Raw genomic sequence first — 19,077 nt, forward strand, 5'->3', positions numbered from 1 at the left:
CCTTTTTGGAAAAAGGTTATATTTACCTCCTTGCTGTTCTGGTTGTTCACTTTGCTGGTTTAAAATCTAATTTTGAAGAGATCTTGTGATTGAGACCTGTCAGAAGCATCATGCCCTGCATCATGAAAGGGACACTGTGGTCAGATTTTGTGGTGCTCTTTGTTGCCTATATGCCATAACACAATTTTATTGTTCTCTTAGCACAAATGAGAGTAGTGGTTGCTCTTTGGCCAGAGACAGCAGGAAGTAATCGAGTGGAAGGAGTGGAAGATGGTTAAGCTGTTTTGGGAACTGGATAATTTCTGTGTGTTGCAGTTTTCTTTCTTTCTTTCCCTCTAGCCTGGATAACACGCTTATTTGTATGTGGTTTTTTAATACTCCTCTTTCTTCGTTATTGTTTTGGGTTTTTTCTATGCTGGGAAAGTAGCTCTGGAAAATTGCCAGAGCTTGTTTTGGAGGACAATATAATGAGGAGAATGCAGATTCCTGATGGTGGTGCACATGCTGTCTTGTTTCTGGAGCACACAACGGCCTAAAGTTGAGAAGCCTAAGGTGAACATTTCATGTCTGCTGTAACATTTATAAGCGAAACTGAATCTTATAGAAAACTGGTATTGTCACACCATTGCTAATATTTAGGGCAGACAGTTGCATTTTATTACTGCATCAATTAAATTAATAGACCAGTTGGATAATTTGATCTCCAGTGCCTCAACCAAGAAAACACAGTTACCAATGGCAGAATTGGGAAGGAAAACCATGACTCCTGAGAGGAAAGTTATTGTTCTGTCTTTTAGAACTTGTCTCCATCCCTATCCAAGCAGTATTATTTTGTGATATGATTGAAGTACAGCTGTGTACTTAAAATTAGAGTTCACAGCTGCAGACAAAACCTTGTATTGTTGAAATACTTGAATTAGAAAGGCACAAACATGGATGCACATTTACTGAATGATTTCTGAGTCTGTAAGTGGAGTGGGCACAGGAATTAGGTACTTGACCCCTGAGATTCTTCTTCCATGGCAATGCTGTGACTTAGTTATTACCAGAATATGTCATCACTGCAAGGAAGTTTTTCCTGTCTGCTCCTTGCTTATTTATTTTGCCCTCAGGGTGCTTTGGTTGGCCTTAATGGAGGAACAGAAGCCTTTCATTTGTATGCTTATCAGGATATAAAAAGAGTTTTGCTCTTACTTTGACCACTCTAAGTCATGACAAATCTAATGAAATAAATGAAATAACAAGTATTTATCTTGTCTCCCCACTCAGTCTTGCTAGGAAAATGAGAAATCTGGATACAGTAAATAACCTTTCCACAGAGATAGGAAAAATAATTAATGTAATTGTAAAGGGGGCATGGCATGCTTTTTTTCTTGAGCCATTTCTGCTTTGGCCCCCTGACTTCAAAGCCTGAAATGTACATTAATGTAGCAATTCAGTGAACTGCTGTCCAGTGAAAGAATTTTCTAAAAGCTTCTGTTTTGGAAGAGGTGTAACTGAGGCATCATTCCTTCTTCCAGAGTAAATCAGAATTTAGAGAAATATATTTTTTTGTGTTCTCTTTCCCTCTGTATAAGCTATGTATCCAGCTAAAAGGATTTATTAAGAGCCTTTTCACTTGTTTGTGTTCTGGAGAGGGGGAGAAAAGTTATTTCTTTGATGTTCCCAAGACTTTCCACGTAACTGGATTAAAATCTGAAACCACGTCAAGCAAAACCTGTGGCAGTAATGTACCCTAGTTTGTTTCCCTGAAGATTGATGTGATGGGTCATTCAAACTTACCTCTCTCTTCAGTTGTTTGAACGTCTAATTTCTAGACAGTCATGCATTATTCATCTGTAATGCTGATAGTAAGCTGCTAATAAAATAGGAAATATCTATCTCCTCTGTTATATTTTCCACAATATCTTTCTTTCTCTCCTTTATACTTACCTTTCTTTTTTTAATTTAGGTTGTCCAAGATGAAAATATACATATTTGAAATCATATGTGTGCATTCTTATAGGGCTCCTGGATAAGCGTTTAGTAGACTGTCTCCCCTATTTGTGACAGATATTAATGGCTCAGTATTTTAAATTATTGCTACGGGAACACAACATTGTACTTTCTTATGTTTGAGTTGGAATATAAATTATTATCTGCATACAGACAGCAGAGAGCAGTAGTCTGGGCTTGGTCAGATGGTGTGAAGGACAGGGATAGAAAATAATTTCATAATCAAAGGCTTTAATGGATGATAGTACTGTAGGAAAAGGCAGAGCTGGCTGGCTTTGGCAGCATATTCAATCTGAGGGTACTTTTGCTATTATTTGAGCTAACAATGACATGAAACCAATGAAGATACATTTATTTAGATGTGCTGTGTGCAGACATTGCCAGACACATGGCCCCATCTGATGAGAAAATAGGTTTAGCTATTTTTTGAAATGTTTGCTGCTGGAGCAGGCTAAAGAGGACAATATTCTTGAATAATCAGATTTGTCAGTGCTTAAGAGGTTTTTTGCACTAGAAACGAGGAACTTGGTAGTTTATCTACTTTATGCCCCATCAGGATCAGGAGAGATGCATCTCTGCAGCCAACTGCTACAGTGGAAAGCATTCGGGGTGTCAGGAAAATGAGACCCATAGATAGGGGATAAACTTCACTGGGAATAAACAAAACAAATCGTGCACTGGAAGACTGGGGTGTTTCAATGATGCTGTAGTGTTTCTGAGCTCTAGAAGAGTAAACCTATTTTCAATTTGCAGCTTTATATTGGCATTAGAGAGACACATGAGTTATGCCTTGGGTTACATCCACAATTGAATTTTTCAGCCCTTTGTAGGCTGTGGTTGTGTAGTGTCTGTTCTGATACTTTTGTAACCTAACCTTTCTTTGTTTATACTTTCCTATCTAGCTTTTCCCTTTCTGTAAGAGGTTGTAACAAAGATTTTCTTCCAAAATCCTTTTAAAAATAGTAAAAATAAGCATTAGATCAGATGTGGCATTTTGCTTATATAGCTTGGCTGCTAGGAACTGAGAACCCAGTTTCATTTAATTTGCTAAATCGTCCTTCAGTTCTTCAATTCTAGGCATTAGCCATTAATATTCATACAAAGTCTTCCTTAAAAAGAAAAAAATCAATATGCACATCTAACCTTAATAAGAGGGGTTTGCTGTTAATCAATAGGATCACTAACATAATGAATTACCCTTCAAAACAGCACTCTAGATGTTTGGCTCTGTCTTGAAATCTTTCAGCTTGAGTGTATTCTGTGTAGAGAAGTATTCCAGCATGTTCAGTGAAGCTAATGTCTGTTATTCACAGGGCATCCAGATCCTGCTCCTTAGGTGAGTGTATGGTTTTTTGGGATGCTTATACACAGAATCTGGTGGGCTTTATATTAGACCCTAGAATTTGACTCGTATCTGAAACAGAACCAAAGCCTTTTTTTTTTTTTCTTTTGCCCCTGGACATATCACATTGGGTATTTCTGTTAAAATTGGCCTGGGGCCCGTGGCATCATTGTCATTCATTTCAGATATTCTCCCATCAGTCCTGGAAGTGCTTCCATGATGAAAGAAGGGAAGGCAGCCCATGGTTAGGCAAGCAGGAAACAGGGTATGACATCTTCAGATACACAGCACACAAGGGGTTCAGCTTTGAGACAGGCTTGGCTTTCTGCCACTTCCTTCAGTTGGTGGCAGCTGCTCTTTATAACTTGAGAAGGCAACCAAACAAGCTGCAGTTTCTTGCAGTTGTACAGAAATAATATTCCATGATACTCAAAGTCTGAAGTGACTGTTTCTTATCTTTTGGGGTTTTTGGCAAGATTAATTTCTGTGCAGTCCCATGGCAAGGATAAACCATGACCTCCAGTTCTGATTCACATAAAACTAAATTCAATCACATCCATTTCCCTCAGTAGGTGTGGTCCTTGCATGATCACTCTGCATATTTTTGTTTGGTTTTAAATGATGCACGAGCTATTTAGGAATAGGAAAATTAATGTAGAAATAATTTTTTTCTGCTTCTTGCTGATGTTCCCCTAGGCCTTCAGCTTCTTTGTTTGGTACTGTTCTTAAAGAACAGTTGGTAGCCTTTACTTGTGTTCCTGAGGGAAAAGAAAAATGAAGTGGGTTTATGCTTTTTATTCCTCTTGATCAGCATTAGTATTTTTCAGCTGCAGTAATGTTATAGGTGGTGCTAAAATGTCATTAAATCCTAATATTACACATCTGGCAATGGATGGAAACTATTCTCTGTATGTATGTAATGCAGCTTTTTATACTTTCATAGATTGGCATTTAAACCAGGTAATTCTTAATATTAAACACTGTCATGCAATATTTAAATCTACTTCTTATAGCTCTTTGTGGGAAAAATTCCACATTTGCTTTAAAGAGGATTTTATCTTATGATGTTAATAATTGAAGGAAAGTTGGAACTACAATTAAAAAACAATTCTAACAATTCTTAAGTCATGTTTGCATTCTGATAGTTCAAGTACAGGATTGTTCTTCCTTATGCTAATGTCTATCCTTGCTTCTGCTCTGTGAGGAAAGTGAAGTACAGTGAAGCTTTCAAAGTCTGAAGCTTTGGTAGTTGTGGGTCTCAAAGGCAAAGAACTTAATTTTCTTTTATTCCTACTTCTCTTCCACAGATTTGAGAGCTTGTGTTCAAACATTAAAACAGACAGAATGCAGAAATGTCTGGGAGAATGTGATAACCTTAGGAGTCACACAGAGTTCTAAAAGTTACCTAATATATGAGATTATTTTAAGTATCTATTACTTTTGGTTTGTTTATTATACACTTGAACTATACATAGATATTTTGTGCTGGGTTTTTATATTCCAGAATTCCCTTTACTGTTAAAGACAACATTTAATGATGACAGAAGATTAAATGGCCTGTGCAGAATCTTTTGCCTCTGGTAAGTGAAAAGCAAACATCTTCACTCTACTAGATCTCTTTGTTTTTCATTACTACAGAAAAATTAAAATTATTTGACTTGGCCTCAGGCCTTCAATTGCTCTGTTGGGTTATTAAAAATACAGTGAAGAGCCAGTAATGAATGTTATTCCTTATGTACCTTGGCTGTTTGTTCTTTACAAACAGAAGATTGATTACAATGCTTAAGAGACTTGGGATTTATTGACTTGTCTTCCTAGGAATTTTTTATCTCATAATTGCTTTCAAGAGTATTTTCCTGCTTTTTTCACCCCCATTAACCACTGAGTCATCTTCTTCTATAATAATCACTAGTAGCTGAGAATGCTAGCCAGTAAACTCAGTCCTAATAGCTGGCTTTTTCCAAATTATTAGGAGTGCTTGAGGGTGCTTACTGGAGTGAGGGAACCTAAAATATTAGTTAGGTAGAATTATGGACTTTACTATCTTGAGGGTAATTCAACTGCATTGGGGGGGTGAGTTAAACATTGCATCAGAAATGTCCAGTTGTTAATATCTGTTTCCACTTTTGTATTTTAAGCAAAGAATTCTTTAATTGTCAGCTCCTCTCCTGTCTCTGCAAATAGCTTAAGCCCTGGATTCCTGTGTTATTCCCAGGTGAATGCAGCAGTTATTACAGACATGTTATGAGCAAACCTGGGGCAAACGAAATCCGCTCACAGAAAAACACAGGCCCATTTAATGCTGCTATTACTTCCCCATGAAATACTAAACCTTGAGTATTAGAACACTGATGTACTTTGTTCCAGTTTAGCCATATTCATTTGAGGTTAAGCAGATAATCCTGTGAGCTTTCAGTTTTCTTTGTAGTCTCTCACTTCTCTGGTGGAAAATAAGCTGCAGCACAGTCTCCGAAATTAACGTAATGCTTAAACTCTCAAATGCTGTGGTTTAGTGATAAATACTTCACAGTGTAATCCTTGCTCCTAAATAACATCTCGAAGGAAGACAGAAGCAACTTTATGTAGGTGATAATGAACTTGGAGGCTAATTATAAGTTGTAATATGCATATATTTCTATATATGAATTAATAAAATATTGAGAAAAGTTTTAGCATGTAAAAAATGTCTAGGAAATCTGTGTTTGGGATGAAAAAGAGTTATTTGGGGAAAATGATGTGATCTGCATCTTTTAAGAGCACTGACATCGTTCCATTTTTCAGAAGAAATGATATAGATTCCAAACCAGGATATTATTTTGAATTTTTGAGGTGTGTAGGTCTTAGGTATCTATTATTTGGTTTATCACAATACTTTGTTTGTTCTGGAACAGAATCTGGCTTGAAGTTTTTTAGGGTTTCTCTAGTATACAAGTTATTACCATAAATTATGTCAGTGTAGGGATGTTAGTGGAAGGTACAAAGACATCAAGTTCTTTGTTTCTCCCTGAGCCTGGTTCTGTAAGAACAGACTTATAAAAGCTAAGCTGTTTTATCTGGTATATGGTAGATTATCTTCAATAGTGAGATAAGAGGGAACAAGTTGACCATTCAGAAATTACTGTTGTTGACCTATGAAACAGATGGAAAAAGATTTTTGTTAAGCTGATTGTGTAAAATGGAGTGTAGCAAAAGAATTTGAATATGAAAATAAACTTGCAGTTCCATGGTGTCACAGAACCACATATTACAGCATATTGACATGTGATTTTTGCATTTACAGGGGGGATTGATGCTGTACAGAGATGCTAATTAGATATCACAGGAATGATTTTTGAAGTTGCAAAAATAGCTGCTTTTATATTCTTAGATTGAGATGGGTGCTGTAAATACTACTTTTCAAAGCATGAATCAACTCATCCCTGTTTTTGACTTTAAAATCCTTTCTCCCATTATAATTAATATTCAGCTTTAGCAGAGTGATCTCAGTGTAAAATCAGCTTATCTTTCAGGCTGGCATGGATTAGGAATCTTGTTTTGATAAACAGTCTACAGACCTGAGCAATCATAGGGTTTACACGTCAACTTTGAAATAAGGACATGTAAAAGTAAATGGACTTGACTGAGTTTTGCTGTGAACAGATACACAGAGCCTGACCATGAAAAAACTCAGACTGTGGCTGTGGCTTGGTACATGCACCTGCAGTCAGTTGTTCCATTTCAAGCAGTAATTTACTCATCTTCCTAGGGATATGTGCTAAGATTTCAATTTTTTTTTTTTTTTACTTTTTTTAAACTTTTTTTTTTCATTACTTGTACTGTTGGTATCCTTTCAGATACTTAAATAGTTTGGAAAATTAAATGTTGTGATCAATGTTATAAGAACTTATTTAGGGACAAATTTGTTTTACAGATAAGACAAGGTTTTTTCCCTCATTCAGCAGGTTTGCTGCTCATGCACAGAATTCTTTGCACCAAGTGAAAAACAAAGCAAAATGTGTTTTAATGACATAAGGATTCTGTGAAGTGTTCACATGACGAGCACCTTTTCTTGTAAATCAATGACATTTCTTTTCATAACCCTTTTTAGTGCTGGTTTAGTAAAAATAGACAGTCATTATTGCAATATGCCATTGGAATTTGTAGATGCTACGAGGTCATCTTGTCTACAGCAGACAAGAGAATCCTGTGCATTTTAAGTACACATTGGTATTTATATGCGTGCTGAGGAGTCAGGACCAGCATTAAACCTGAGTTTCCTGTGCCACTGCCATCATCTCTGTAAATGCAGACGTCTCCACAGGGAACTTGCAGGAGCTGTGAATCACAGACACTTTTATTTTTGTGTTGGCTGTAGGTTTACTTGTACAATTCATTCTTCATGTTGGATAGTTCACTCAGATAGTCTAAGCTACTATGATAAAAGGTAAAAAATGAGTTAGAAATCCCAAGAAATAGTCAATGCTGTTGTTCTTTTCCTGGTCAGTGTGTGTTTAGTGAGTGTGTCATTGCTAAGGAGCATTCAGTGCTAGCAAAGAGTATTGCAGATATGGGTACAATGGAGTGCAAAATCAGGATGCTCCCAGAAATGCATGAATTTAAGATGGACACAATGGAAATAGGCTAATGGTACTTAGATGCTGCACTAGTATCAAACATGGTATTTTTCACTAATGCCCCAAAATAGTTTAAAGACATCACAACATCAACTTCAACCAGATTGAGACTGCCAAACCAACACTGGATTCTTGTGCTAGAAGTGTCATCTTTCTGTACTGTGATACCCAGTTAGTTTTTCTCTGCAGTGAGGGGAAGGTGCTTACACTGAAAGTGGAAAATGGCTCTCGTAGCCCTGACTCATTTCTTAAAGCACAGCTCAGTAACTCACCCCACGCTGCCACGGGCCGTGGAGGCAGATTGGTTTTCAAACACACCACGGGATATTGGGACCGGTTATGCTCAAAAGCCAGGGCTGGTTGTGGGAGCTCTGGTGTGCTCTGGGGTAGCCCAAAGGCAGCTGTGTTCCGGCCATGGAATCACAAGGCTGCAACTGAGACTGAAATATTACTCAAGCCATTTGGGAACCTCTTCAATTTCTCTCTTCTCCACAGACTTGGGCTCTGCAGGCTTCCTGTTTGTTTTATTAGTACAGCTTTACTGTTCAAAGGCAACATAACTTGGGAAAGAGTAGGGATCAGATTCTTTTTAGCACATGGATAAATATATGTAAAAAGGAAAACTCAGTCATGCAAACCTAGCACTTACAAGAGTTATATGGATTAGAATGACTGTGTAAAACTGCATATTACTTGTTGAAAGAATCTGGAACTAACAAACTGTCACAAATAGCACTGTGTGTCCTATAGGTCGTGGTGAGATATTTAATCCTGAGATCAATGAGAAGTAAATAAAATCTGCCAAATGTTTTCATTAAATATTCAAAAATTTTCAAGTAAAAATTAGCTAGATTTTTTTAGCATTAATTTTCTGCATGTAGTGCATCTAAAAATAAAGCCCATTTTCATTCTTTCATATTGAAATACACTCTGGGACCAGCACAAAAACTGGCACCAGGGTACATACAGTCTTCTGGGTCTAACATATGAGCTGATTAAGTTCTTTCTAAACAGGAGAGGGTTAATTTTGAAATTGGGGAGTGTTGAAGAAACTCAATTCCTCTTTCTTTTTTCCCTTTACATATTGTGCATTTCAAGCATTTCAAAAAATCTTTATCATTCTAATGAAAATCTGTGGTTACGGCTGTTGTTCATCTTTTATTTCAAACAAATGATTTTTCAGTTGCAAGGGTCATATGTTAAGATGTTTTGGGGTTTTTTTTTTTGTCTACAGTCAGCATAACAAACACTATGGTTTAACATCCATCTGTAAATAAAGGCTATGCCCAGTGCTGGCTGGGGAATCAGCTCCAGTCAAAGGTTTCCTATAAACAAAATACCCAAATAAGCTCAAACTACCCAGGGAAGAAAGGGTAGGCTAATGTGGAAGTCATGAGAAATGTTCTTGGCAGATTGTGATGTGTGCAGCAACAACTGCAGGTTATTCAGAGCTGCTAAGAGGGACCCTGAAAGAAGCCTGCTGTACAGGTGCTAGATTTGGATTTAAGAAATAGGCTGTACAGTATCAAACGATAGAAAAAGCTTAAAAACCACAAGGAGAATATATTTTAAAATTTTTCTTCTATATTGTAAAAAAATTTAAATTAGGTCCAAACCACCATTAAAAAAGGTAGGAAATGTGCAATTTTGCAAGTGGAAACAAGAAGGATTCCGTAGGGGTTAATTAGAGTTGCTTTGTGATTTCTTTGTTTCCAGTACCTTCGTATCCCAGTAATCACACAGACCTCAGAGCAGTTCTCCTCAGGCAAGTAGGACACGAGCTAAAAGTATCATCACTGATTTCAGTAGGGAAGATTGGCTGCAACAAGGAGTAAAAAGCTATTTTAAGAGACAAATGTACAGTACAATCTATTTATGTAAATACTTGGAAAACTCAGGAACAAAATTGTTTCCTAAGTACAGAGCTGTGAAATCAGTGCGCCATATGGAGCTATAATATATGGCAGAATATTTTAAAATCCTAAACCTTATTGAAAGAAAACTGTTGTAAAAGTCTGCATTTAGAATAAAATGACTACTCACTTGTGTTTTAACTGAAAGCTGCAAAGAGATTTCCAAATGTACTAAAATTAATATAACTTGATATTGTTAAAAGGCAGTAACCCTTTTCACTTATTTCTCACAAAGCATAGATTGTGGAAATGATAATTAAAGGCAAGTGAAACAGATGGCTGTAACATAATTTGTGAGTCTTAACTGGCACTTAACACTAACTCTACTTTTAATTTGACAAATACAATAAGACACCTATGTTGACATACACATGGTGCACTTAACTACTTTTATTTATGCAAGTGAGGTATTAAAATTGTCTTGAAAAGCAGACATCTAAAGAAGAGAAAATGGTATGAAGAAAAGAATAGTAGTCATTGCTTTCAGTGTTCAATGATTAGTAGTTGTAGGGTTTTTTTCTTCCAACATCCTATCTTATAATTTCCATGCAAAGTCTCCATCTTACTCCTCCACTAGATAGGTAGCTTGGGAAGATTGGAGGAAATCCACCACTTTTTCAGCAAGAATTAATCATGAAGACTGGTTTTGTTTTTTGAAATGAAGTATAAGAAGCTAAAAGTGTGTGCATCTCACACGCTGCGTATGGTACACTTTTAATATATACACTGTCATTGTACATGAGCATTTTGTATATACACCGACACCACCTTCAGCAGGAAGTTAAAAGTCAATGGATAATGAACCTTGTGCTGTATCTTCCCTTCCTCTGACATAAATTTCACACGGGATCTCCTCCATCACCCTGTCTTCTATGCCCTGCTCGGGGCAGTCGTGGCCTTGCTTGAAGGTGTAGGTGCTTTTCTTGAATGTGCTGTTGAAGGTTTTCATGGGCTGCGGCTGCGCAAAGTCATTGCGGAAGGGCAGCTCCATGGAGCTCAGGTTGGTCCTGCTCTGTTTGATGGTGGAGGCCTGCGAGCCACAGTGGTGGTCGTGGATGCATCTGGAAGCTGTCGAGGGGCGGCGCAGTTTCTGATAGTTCTCAAGTTCCTCTGATAAATCTGCCAAATCTGCAGAAATCTCTTTGTCCCTCAGTGAGAACAGTTCATAGTGAGGGGGATCAAAAACTTCCTGGAAACCAGTCTTATTGAAGGCAGTCTTGCAAGCCATCACCTTTTTGCGAGGTTGCTTTACTTGCACTAGAATTGAAATGATGAGGAGAACTAAAACTATCCCTGTGGTGATGCCAATGATTGTCCCGTGGGTTTTGGTGATTTGTTCAAACAATCCAGTCTTTTTCTTTTCTGTAAAGAAAAAATGTTCACAAAAAGACATTTTTTAGTTTCTACACTTTTGATAATGTATTTAAACAAAGCAAAACTCTATTGTGATTGCCATGCAAGTGATAAAATGACTTAATGGGACTAGGGGCTAGACTGTATGTCAATGGGATTTGTCTAATTCCCTGTCATTAGTGACTACCAGATGATAATTCAGTGGCAGGTGCAACTCTGTGAACCAGTGCTTGCTGACACAGCTGGGATTTGCTTTCCATCCTGAACCTTTACTGATGGTCTATTTTCCTAAATCCATGAGCTAAATAGGTTTAAATTAACCTTAAACAGGTTAAATCCAGCTACAGATGATGTTTCCTTTACCATGGTTTGCTCCTACTGGTAACATTCCCAGTGATGTCAGTGAAGAAACCTAGATTTAAAATTGTCTAGTTCTTCTTTAAAAGCAAAATATTATCAGATATAAGAATGACTGTACTGTGTTTTTTTTTCACATCTCGTTGAAATGTAATGGCTGTGTCAATTGTGTAAGTCTGTTATACCTAATTCATCACAGGCAGCTTTAGCAAAGCTCTATTCCAGTTCTAAGAGTCCAATGATCAAGTTACTTGGACAAAAAAAAAAGGTGTGGGGGGATACACCAACCAACCCAAAACATCTGGTAATTTTGGCTAGTACTTCATGTGAAAACACACAAGATAGCAGCATCAGAACAAGATGGTTTTCCATATTTAAAATTCTTATTTTAAGATTAAAATTTTCCAGTTGGATTTCTGTTCCATTAACTTTCTTGTCCTGGGGGACTGAGAGATCTCAACACTGCAACACTGGTTAGTGGCAGAAAAGCATTTAAGACTATGAAGAAGAAAATGTAGTAGCCTAAATCTTGCATAACATTTTCAGATATCTGGCTCCTGGCATCTGAATATGTGTTATGTACCTAAATACCACCCACAGTGCATGGGGAGAGTTGCACACCATCATGTGTTATTTGAAACAATCCTTATGCTTAGCAGAGACTCCCCAGGAGCTGGCTAATAAGAAATTACATTTCTGCTTCAGAGCTTGGACTGCTTCCTTTGAGCTACCTTTTACTTTGAAGAGAAGGAGGAGATCTTGCCTTGTCCTGCCTATCTTAGATCACAGTGGTGCCATCCATGGTGGGAGCTATGAATTTCACTGCTATGGCAGTTCTCTTGTCTGCAACTAGGTTTCTTAATTCTTGGCAGATATTTTAATCAAAAAGTTGTTTTGCAAAAGGCAATGTCTTCTCCAGTCTCTTAAAATAAATTGCACACAACTGACTTCTCTATCAATTTTTGTGTTACAGGGCTTAGGCATAAGTAGGTCACAATATGCTCAGATTTGTGTAGCTATTGATATGGCCTAAATGAGGACTCTGGGTGTCTGCAGAACTGAGCACAATTGTGAGCAGCTCTCTTTTTAAGGCTAAGAATTGCTTATTTGGTTTTGCATCAGTCTCCCTTAGCTGGCAATGTGGATCTAGTCTTCAGCTGTCTCTTAATTTCTGCTGTGCAAGTATTAGAGCAGAATTTAGATTGCATTCAACATAAAACATGATGGGTTGTTCAACACCAGATACAGAAATTTACAAATATTGGGAAAGACACAGTTTTTATGGAAATAATTTTTTTAATACTGCAGTACCTGAGTGAAGTGTGAATTCTAGGGGAGAGTCTAGAAAGCAGTTGGTAAAGATGGAAAGAGATCTAGAAATTAAAGTTGAGATGGAATGCTGCATATTATCTAAGGTAAGGATTGGTTAGAGGAAGCTTAGTTTTACATTGAAACTTGGGAGTTATGGACCAGTTTTGTTGACTGGAAAACTTCCACAATATGCCTTACATTAGAATATTTATTAGTAGTGTAAATTTCTTTGTTTACCCAAAATGTAACTAACAAGTAGGGGGTTTTAAATGTTTATTTACTTTAAAAATGCAATCAGGATTTGTGCATTGAAAAGACATTTTCTTTCAAGGCTTTCTATAGAGAAGGTTTTGACCCTTTCTGCAAGATTGGTTTCTCTTTGAAACGGAATACATATTTAAATCTTCTGGAGTTTTGTGTTCAGACCCATTAATGACATTCTATTTGTCAAAAAGCCCTAAGCAAACAAGCTCAAGTGGTTTTGTTCTATTGTTTTCTTTAGCAAGAAAAATTGTTGACCTTAGACTGGTTTTGTTCCAACTCTGACAATTGAGCTGTTTTTGAAGCATAGGAGAAGGTCTGTGCTTTAACAGAATAACAATTCCTTCAAATTATGAGAATTTTTCCTACAAAGCCTGGTATTGATACAAGTCTTTACTGTAGTTGTGATGCTTGAAATAATCCTCCCAACCCATGTTCTAGAAGCAGCAATTTACATGTGTCTGTATTCCATAAGTGTTTATTTCATGCTCCCTAACAATTCCTCCTTCCTCCCATCCTTTCTCACACCATATACAGCAGCTGAATTTATCCTGAAATAGCCTGTGATTTACAACTCTAAACAAATGTTTTAAAATTGTCTTTGATGATGGTTGCTTCTATTTCAACCCTGAGAGAGGCTTTTTGTGCTTGAAAACTTTTCTGTGTTTTTTCAGCTCTTTATTTTTATCTCTAAAAGGTTCCTACAATCCTTGCTTCGTTAAAGCTTAGAAATTGATAGGATACAGCCTCAAAAATACTTAATTCTAATTGTTAACCTTTTAAAATAGAGAGTATATGCTGAAGAGGAAGAAATCTAGTTAAAAACAGTAAGATCAATATTCAGGATGCTTACATGTGTCCCGAGTTTAAATAAAAAATTTGGAACACCTTCCTGAGATTAGTAGAATAGCTGTCTTCAGCATATTTCCAGGAAAAAGACATTTCATGACTTTCTTGAAAGGCAAACTGACCAGCCTAGCTCATAAAGGCTGTGGTTTGCACTATATTCACCTCTGCAGTGATTCTCATCCCAAGGGTATGCACAGTTCTGAATGCCATTGCAGACTAAAGAATTATTGATGCACATGTTGCTATGGCAGAAGTAAGTGTTGCCTGAGCAGGGAGCTGCAGGAGAGAAGAGAAAGAAAACATTCAGAATTTTCAGGAATTGATGCCTTGCAATAAAACTATTAAGTTCCTATATCTGGGTTTTTTAACATGCATTCTCCCTCTCTGTTTCAAACACAATCACTCCTCTTGCACGTCACTATCTGATGCTTTTCTCTCTCTTCATGTGATTGCTTTCAGTGTGTTATCAATGCTACAAAACCAATTCCTGCTCCAAAGGGGTAGGTAGCAAATAGAGACAGTCACAAAACACAGATAATGGAAGAAGGGTTTAGTATGTGTCTTTTAAAACTTAATACTTATCGCATGCTCACTATCAATTATATATTTATTCTGTGGAGCATCTGTTGTGTAGACGTCGTGAAGCAGTCCCTGAACATCTGCATTTTAGAGCCCATTTATATCTCAAGTCAGATTTCAGCTTGTGGAGGACTGTTTCAGTAATTGCAAGAGATTTCAATAACTAGAGGCATCTAAGTCATTCCTGCTTGTGAATCAAAAGCTCCTGGATCCTCCCATTAGAGCTAATGCAGGGATTGAGAGAATACAGTTTAGCTTTTTATGTATCTATCTATATATAGTTAGAAATCTGAAGAAAGAAATTAACTAGAAGGCTGCCCTATGTTTATTTGTTTACTTGAGAGTATTTGTTTACTTGACATAAGAAAAAAGATATTAGAAAGTAGTAATAATTCTTTTCAGGGTGTGTCACATACATAGGGAATTATTTATGAATTCAGGGCACTGGACAAGAAATTTGTTTTCCCTTTGTTTTAATAATGTGTTATTTTTATGATGGAAATGTCTGTTATTAGTGGAGTCAGTTATATACTAAACAGCAAAGATGTGTGATAGACATTCTACTATTTGGTTTCACAGAAAGAATGTGTTCCTGAGCAGTCTGAATTCTCTGAAACATATCAGGAAACCCAAAGGGTAGAGCAGAGAGATTGACTGCTCTTGAACACTGCATTTCTCACTTAGTCATTCTGTTAGGCTTGAGAATGTCAATGACAAGAAGAGGACTTATGCCCAAGAAAAAAGAACATTCAAACCCTTAATTTTGATTTTTCATTCCTAAATTAAATATGTACTGTTTTCCCACAGCTTATTCCACTGAAGTTGGCTAACCTACACTCACTGGCTTTAAGCTTTTGTATTTGCTGTTCCTGCTTAACCCTGGCAGTCTGGCAAGAAGTTCCATACAAGAACTTGCTTTAATTGTAGTGCAAGTATGAATATAGAACATATAGTGTATTTTGGAACAGTTTATCTATGTAATCTCAGTGCTTAAAGATGTCATGGTAGCTATCACATCACTTCCTTGCTCAAGTGAGTTGAGATTTTAATTGTTTGGAGAGCAGATCTGAGGAACACTGCTTTAAAACAGGATCACTCCTTTAGAGGGTTGAGATCAGGCCATTCTGTCAGTTATGCCACAATAAATGTATTCCCTGTCTCATTTCCCTGAATTTTTTTTACAGTTCTGTATTTTTGGATGTTGCATTCTGCTGTTGCTTCTCCATATGCCAGCCCAGTCTCTATTTTACATGTTTGTGTAGTCTCTTTAAGTTTTTGTGGGCATGGCTTTTGTTCACAGTTCATGAAGATGGGACAAATGGACTTATTTTCCTTTGTCCCCAAACTGGGGAGTTTGAAGTCTAAAAGTCACAATGGTTGATCAGTTCCAGCCTAGGACTTCAAGGACACGTCTGGACTCTTCTCATAACAGCTGCCCCAGAGTGGTGCAATGCTCACAGTGCTCTTTGTATCCAGCATTACTCATCTATTGAATCAAGCCAGGAATCAAATACATTGATTTTTCACATTGCTGTTAGCTGAATTACTTAGTCAAATCTGCAAGCAGCGCTAGGGGTGTGTTAGGTGACAGTCATGCACTATTACTTCATTTATGGAAATCTTTCCAGAAATATTGATTGTTTTCATGGTTGGCTTCATATAATTACAAATCATTAGCATGGTAGAAGAGAAAGATAGCTTAACAATCTGAAAATAAGATAAGCTCAGATTCACTTTTTTTAGTTAGAAAAATTGCTTATGACTAGATTATATAAAAATACTTGACTTTTCAGCCACATGCTTTTCAATGACCCTATCCAAGAAAGGCAATATCTCAAGTAAATAACAATAACCACATACCTTTGCAGATATTTTTCTGCCAATGAATTTTGAGTTGCTTTAAACTCATAAATTTGGAAAGTTATCTATCTACCTTTAGGAATATTTCATGTTTCAACCTCTTGTATTAAAAACCCCCCACAACCCCCCCAAGAAACCCAAACTCAACAACAACAAAAACCCCACTCCAATATTTATAATAAAATAGATAATTTCCCTGGCAAAATTCACAGCATTTTCTAAACTGAAAGCTAGAATAACTTGCATTATCACCAATGTTAATAAATGTATTGAAATAAAAACTAGTGAAAAAGCAGTTATCAATTTTTGCAAGTTGTAATTAAAACTGACATTTATTTAAATTCTCAATATCTAAAGCTTATTAAATGCCTCTCATAGGTTAAGCAATAGACTAGCTTGAAACATGCAGCTGTTCCTTACTACATGTACTTGAAGTAAGTCAGAAACTATTTTGCTTATACATATCTGTTACTTTAGAAAGGTTGTTTTACAAAAAGTAACTTTTCTCCTATGTTAAAATTTGCTGTTTTATGGAAAAAACCATAAAATCTACCTGTTACCTGTAACCTGAACTTTCTTGCAAGGTAGTGACCAGGATCTCTTTCAGGACTGGCTACAGACATGTTCTGTCAGAAAAGTTTGGTTTTTTTTTGTCAGCAAATCTGTACTATTTATTCTTCAAGCAGAACTTTTTGAAAGCCTTTAGCACAAGGATAGGTCTGATATCCTGAAATGGGAACATTTCATTCAGCTCTCCCCGTGTGTCTCAGATCTGCTCTGCAGTTCTGAACTCAGTCTGCTTTAGTGCCATATGAATGGCACTGCAATGGTTCTGCAATGTGGACAGTGCTGTCCTCTATAAGTATGTGAGGCACAAAATTCCATTCAGGTACAACACCCTGAGAAGAAAAAAACTCATAAAAAACCTGCTTCCAAGAAACATCTCAATTTACAATGAGAATAAAGACTATTTCTAACCCAGGCTATGGAATCCAAGCAAAAATCCAGATGGCGTTTACAGCTCTGCTTTAATTACAGGCTTCCTGAATAAATGTGAATTTAACTACTTGTGCAGCACCCCAGGGCTTTGCTAAGGGAGCACTTGTGGGGTCCTTCAGAGCCGAATGCAGCCGAGGATCAGGGAGCAGCCTGGCTGGAGGGGCTGGAGTTCCAGACACTCCACTGAAGACAGGGCTGTGTTTGGGAAGGACAGCGAGACTTTACAGGATCAGGCATGTTTCCTACTCCTCTGAACATCCAGAGTGGCCTTCAGCAGAGCCTGTTGTGGTGTCTGGCAGGAACTGGGAGCCAGTGGGAGAGCACACTTCAGTCCCACTGCTGTCCTTTTGAAATAAGTCTGTGCTTGTTTGTAGGGAAGGACGTCTCTTTGTGAGGATGTAGCCTAGGGCAGTATTGCTGAATTCAAATGGAAAAGAATCCTTTTAAGAATGAAGGAAAGCTTTTCTTCAGGAATCATGTTAGAAATGTAATAAAGCAATTATCTAATTTACCTGCTAGTATGTGAAGGAAACAGAAACAACCTTTTTCATCTATTCCTGCTGCTTAACATAGAGCTGACGCTTTCCCTAAAATACTTGAAGCATCCTGATAGGAGAATTGGCACTTTTAGATCTACTTACGATCCACAAAGGAGGTGAAGAGCATTCTGAACCTGCTCAGCCTGCTGCCCTCGTCTGCCCACATGCGCACCACGCCTGTCCCTGTCTGCAGCGTGACATCGTTGGCCACCGTGCTGCAGAACTTGGCCTTCAGGTTCTCGATGGAGCTGCTCCCGTCATACACAGCTACAAAGTTCCTTTTGCACTCGTTGGAGTGCTCCATTTGGTAGTCCAGGAATCGCATATAGATCTGTTGGAAAAGAGGAATCAATGGCTTTAGGAGAAGAAATACAGAGAGGAGAGCTTTTTTAGCAAATCTTGAATAAGATTTTTTTAGCCTTACACATAAATGTAATTCCCAATTCACAACACTTTTAAACTTATAGTTTCTCATTAGATGTCCATGTAGAGTATTACCTGACAGATGTCTTGGGTATCTGTTTCACCTCTCCCTCCTCCCCAAACAACCTTTATTTAAAAATTGACTTTGATTTATTTCTGCTCCCTTTGGAAAAACAGTACAAAGCAACACACTTGAAGGAACCCCCAAGAAGTTCTGCTAAATGTAAAGTCTGTTTCTCTAGAAGAGATATAAGGAATGCATAAATGTAGTGAAATAATTTCTAACGTATTTTGACTGTTCTCTTTCCTTTCTTTCTAATTCATAAAAGCAATGTTAAAATATAGGGAAGGAGTCTAGTAAGAAAAGCTTTGAAGTAAAATAAGGAAATTAAAATTTATTGCTTCAGAATGAAAGCTAATTACTGAACCATAGCTGTCTTATGGAAGACACAAACCATAAAGTCAGGAGTAATTTGAATAAAAATGAAAACGAGAGAGAAGTAAGCTGGCTGTGTAGGAAGAATTAATGAATTTAAGCTAATCTTAATACTTCTAAAAGCAGAAATCTAATCCAAGAGAAGGCAGCATATGTGTTAGAACACAGGCAGCAAGGAAATTAGAAGATTGGGATGGTATTTAAAGTGTAAGTAAATAATTTCTTTTCCTGGAGCAGAAAACTTGTG

The 19,077-nt window shown here is 37.2% G+C and overlaps 1 protein-coding gene and 1 long non-coding RNA gene across 3 annotated transcripts in view; one reads left to right on the plus strand and one right to left on the minus strand.

The window, feature by feature from the left end:
- LOC134557551 (uncharacterized) overlaps positions 1 to 19,077 on the plus strand; it is an 83,915-nt gene that overhangs the window by 21,772 nt on the left and 43,066 nt on the right. Inside the window, exon 3 of the long non-coding RNA XR_010082062.1 lies at positions 4,842 to 4,917. This is a non-coding gene — a long non-coding RNA (uncharacterized LOC134557551). The remainder of the gene's footprint in view (positions 1 to 4,841; positions 4,918 to 19,077) is intronic.
- Positions 9,089 to 19,077, minus strand: part of NETO2 (neuropilin and tolloid like 2) — a 30,863-nt gene continuing 20,874 nt past the window's right edge. The window contains exons 7-9 of one of the 2 annotated variants that reach the window (XM_063410899.1): positions 18,074 to 18,302; positions 14,157 to 14,270; positions 9,089 to 11,225 (exon numbers count right to left, since the gene is read on the minus strand). In XM_063410899.1, coding sequence (XP_063266969.1) covers positions 10,645 to 11,225; positions 14,157 to 14,270; positions 18,074 to 18,302 — 924 coding nt within the window. In that variant the 3' untranslated portion in view covers positions 9,089 to 10,644. The remainder of the gene's footprint in view (positions 11,226 to 14,156; positions 14,271 to 18,073; positions 18,303 to 19,077) is intronic. The other variant, XM_063410900.1, reaches the window with a different exon arrangement.

This window comes from Prinia subflava, chromosome 13 (assembly GCF_021018805.1).
Source record: "Prinia subflava isolate CZ2003 ecotype Zambia chromosome 13, Cam_Psub_1.2, whole genome shotgun sequence".
Taxonomy (NCBI): Eukaryota; Metazoa; Chordata; class Aves; order Passeriformes; family Cisticolidae; genus Prinia; species Prinia subflava.